The sequence below is a fragment of the Octopus bimaculoides genome, chromosome 23 (genome assembly GCF_001194135.2).
Source record: "Octopus bimaculoides isolate UCB-OBI-ISO-001 chromosome 23, ASM119413v2, whole genome shotgun sequence".
Classification (NCBI taxonomy): Eukaryota; Metazoa; Mollusca; class Cephalopoda; order Octopoda; family Octopodidae; genus Octopus; species Octopus bimaculoides.
Window position 1 is genome coordinate 5,961,513 of NC_069003.1, and position 4,099 is coordinate 5,965,611.

Consider the following 4,099-nt stretch of genomic DNA (forward strand, 5'->3'; position numbering starts at 1 on the left):
GTTCTTGAGCAAAGCGATTCATTTCACGTTGCTCTGTGATCATTTCATCACCTGGCATGTGGCACATGGTGCACCTGTACAGGTAATGAAAATTTGATGACAGGAGTGAGCTTATGTGAACACAAACAAATCATGTGAGGTCGTTCAGCAAGAAATTACCAAACCTTCATATGTCATCTAACGATGGAAGAGTCCATGATATGCAAGGGTATATCTGTATAGAAGCATGTATGTATGTAATAATTAGCTTGCACTGGTCTGTAGTTGTATGTGTGTGTGTGCGTGCGTGCATGAATACTTTCTGTTCCATGCAGGTAAAGTCAGGCGACTAGGCTGTAATCCTCAGCTCTCAGTAACAAAGTGTAGTAGCTGTCACCCCTTGTCTAAACTAAAAGACAAGATTAGCTCGCTGGGCTCATAGAAATCTTACATTTTATACATTTTCTTAACAATGAGCCAGACTATCTGTTTTGAGGCCTCTGAAAAATTAGGGTTTAGATAACTGATTGTGCTAGTAACTACATAATAAATATGAGTCTTTCCTGCTCGTTTTTATTGCCTTCTCTCATAGTCCATTATCATCTTTGTCTACAAACACTCATCCTCTCCCCCACTTCATTGCTGTCTACCAACAATAAGAATAACAATCGGAGTTAGGACAAGTTATTTCCCTTTGAAAGTGTAACATCTAAACACATAGTGACTATGATGTTTCAAATTAAGGCATATGGGAGAGAGGGACTAATTGATTAAATTGACCCCAGCAATTGACAGGTACTTTAAAGCAGATTAATAATTTACAATTGACAATCGAATAATCCTTTATGGTTTCAACAAAATACCTGTTGGCCCTAGAACAGAGAATGTTACTTAACCTTGTCAGTGGACCCAACCAAATATTGGTCCTACTGCCTAAATCTAGTTGGCCCAAATTCCATGTCAGGTGACCCTGTTGTTAAAGCAGTGATTGTCCCTACTTCTAAAATTATCACCTGTATTTCCAAAAACACTAACTGACCCCACTTCTAAAAATAAGATCCCTATTTTCAAAACACTAGCTGATGCTATTTTGAAAAATATCAGTTATCCCCATTTCCAAAATGCTTGACCCAATTTCTGAAAAAGTCATTTATCCCTATTCCCAAATCACTAGCCAACCATTTTCTCTGTTTCTAAAATGCTGTTTGACTCAACTGCTAAAATACTGGCCCAATTTCTACATAAGAGAAAAGTGCTAGTTGATCCAGGCTGCTGCTATAAATTTATCCAAGGGGCCAGGGAAAAAGAAAAAAAAAGAGAGAGAATATCAAGCCATGCCACTGCCCTCTTTACATGTTTATCAAGCCCTAGTGTCAATACACTTTTTGGGGAAATTTGGGATAAGCTTCCTGATTTTTCGACAGTATTTCTTCAACAACATGCAGTAGTGACCACATTGGCTTCCATCAACAACAACATCATCATCATCATCATCATCATCATTACCATCATCATCATCATCTTTATTCCGAGCTGCAATAGAAATAGAAGGATGATTTATAAATATGGAATAAGTGGGAATAAGCGGAGTAAGGATAATGAATGCTGAGTGGGGACAGGGAATGGCAAGGGTGGATAGTGAATAATCAATGACCCTTATTGAAAGGATTGTTAAGAGTTTAGAAACACTAAACTATGGGCCCTTCCAAGCCAAGTCCATTTTCCATGCTGACATGGGTTGGACAATTTGACAAGATCTGACAGACAAGCCACAGGAGTTCATTGAGCTCCCAGTGTTAGCTTTGACATGGTTTCTATGGCTGGGTGCTCTTCTTAATACCAACCATTTTACAGTGTGTACAGAATACTCTTTTTATGTTGAGATACACAGCCTTTGTTTCAAATAGTTTTGAAAATAAAGAATTTATTAAAATAACTGCTGGCCTTTAGAATATATATTAACATGAAATTATGATGGAAGGTTTTATTTAGATTACTGGTGGGTTGGCATCAAAATGATTAAGGGAATTATAGTTTAGAGTGGGGCATTGCTCGTGTTGGGTTGGGCAGGAGTAACATTTTCTTGTTATGTGCCATAATTGTGCTTTTTTTGTGTTGATTAAAAAAATAAAATTATCATGGTGTTTTTGAGGTGCTTGCCATGAAGTCAGAGCAGGTTTGGTGGTGGTGATGGTGGTGGTGGGGAAAGGAGACTCAAGGTTGTAAGTCGATGAATGATGATGATGATGATGATGATGATGGATGGGGAAAATAGGGAGAAAAGCAGAGTGGCATCATCTGTGTAAGAGTGGGTGTTCTTGAATATTAAATGACTGTAAAGTTTATTTACTGACTCGTAAGGTTATTTAAGATGAAGATAATGAATGGGTAATGAAGGTATTTAATGGTCAAGAAAGACGACAAAAGGTCAGTGTGTGTGTGAGAGAGAGAGAGAGAGAGAGAGAGCGAGGTAGATGTGGTGGTGAAGAGAAAACTGGGTGATGACACAGTAGGTACTGGCCTGAATGCTGGGTGGAGGGTAGGTTATTAGTGATTTCAATATACAAAGGGTAAACAAGAAAAAATAAGGTCCATGGGAATATCAGTATTAACAACAGTAGGATCAGGTTTAGGGTTGAATAAAGCCCATAATGAACAGTGTTAATCTTAGAGGTGTTGGGTGTTGACGGGTAGTGTTTAATCAACAATGGGAAAAACAAACTTGTAATACAAGAAATGGACAGTTGTAGACTTGAAATACAAAAACTGACAGTCACAGACGTGCAATGCAATAAGTAAACCTTCGTAGATTTGCAGCACAAGAAACAGTCGTGGACTTGTAGCACACAAAAAGAAATTCAGTCACAAATATGTAACACAAGTGACAGACAGTTACAGATTTAATAAAAGCAGCAAACTTCTTAAATCTTCAGCATTTAAATTGGTTGTATCCAGCCCAAATATTCTCCCCATTTTATGTTCTAACTGGCCATATTTTGCCTCTCACGCTTATCCAACAATACCATTCCAAAAATAAACAGTCACATCATTATTTATCTCAAAGCTATGGGATAATGCATAATTAATTCAAAAGACAAGCATTATATTTGACAGAATTATCCAACTGCTAATGGGCTGATGAATGTTGAACCATCAGGATATACCAATTGGCTGCACATGCATAACTTCAGCAATAGGTACAGAAGGAGGTGCCAGAAGTGAGGTACAGTCTATGTACTTGTAAGTAGGTACCATTTAGCTACAGACAGTAGCAGTACAGTGTAATTGGTGAGTGTTTAACAAAACAATGGATAGTTATCACCAAGTCCAAACCCTTCTTGAAGGAAGAAGGCTAGTCACTGCAGAATGGTATCCTATTCAAAGTGAAAATGTAAACAACTGCTTCTCAATAAACAAAACAAACACACAAATAAACCAAGAAAAAAAACCCACAAAAGCAAAACAAAACAAAATAAAAACATTGTGTTATTATCAGCTGATCACACCAATGTTTGATACGATGGTGAAATAGCCTACCCAAATAGTCTTTGAAAAACCTGCCACACAGATGACATAGCATCTCATTTTGGATTGTCGGGCCACGGAAGCTATTCAGACAGACAGCTGGAAGAAGAGCAGAAAACAGGAAAGCCCGATTAAGAGAGAGAGAGACGGAAGGAGATAAGGGGAGAGGAAGAGAGAATGTGAGGGAGACAGTGAGAGGAAGAATCAATGCTGAAATGGTAAAAAAAAAACTGGCAGAATATGTAGTAGTTTCTACTAAGGAATGGAAACACAGCTCTATAGAATGCAGAGTTAGGGAGACAGGCAAACGGGGTAGGGGGAGAGAGAGAGAGAGAGAGAGAGAAGAGAGAAAAGCAGAGAGGTAAGTAGATAGATAGGTCATTAGATTGGTAGGTGGGTAGGTAGGTTGGTAGGTGGGTAGGTAGGTAGAGACAGACAGGGAAACAGAGAGAGAGAGAGGTATGAATTCATTGACAGAAGGACAGACCAAGACAAAAATGAATGACTACTACCAAGAAATAAACCAGTTTCTATATTTAACAAAAAGATTAGAATTTAATACAATCCAATGGAAATAAATCTTCAAAAAGCTATA

At 38.1% G+C, this 4,099-nt stretch overlaps 1 protein-coding gene across 2 annotated transcripts in view; it reads right to left on the bottom strand.

Moving 5' to 3' along the window:
* Positions 1 to 1,320: 1,320 nt before the first annotated feature.
* Positions 1,321 to 4,099, bottom strand: part of LOC106868723 (protogenin-like) — a 133,825-nt gene continuing 131,046 nt past the window's right edge. For both annotated transcript variants that reach the window (XM_014914127.2, XM_014914121.2), the window contains 2 exons: positions 3,517 to 3,603; positions 1,321 to 1,512 (listed from right to left, as the gene is read on the bottom strand). In XM_014914127.2, coding sequence (XP_014769613.1) covers positions 1,340 to 1,512; positions 3,517 to 3,603 — 260 coding nt within the window. In that variant the 3' untranslated portion in view covers positions 1,321 to 1,339. The remainder of the gene's footprint in view (positions 1,513 to 3,516; positions 3,604 to 4,099) is intronic.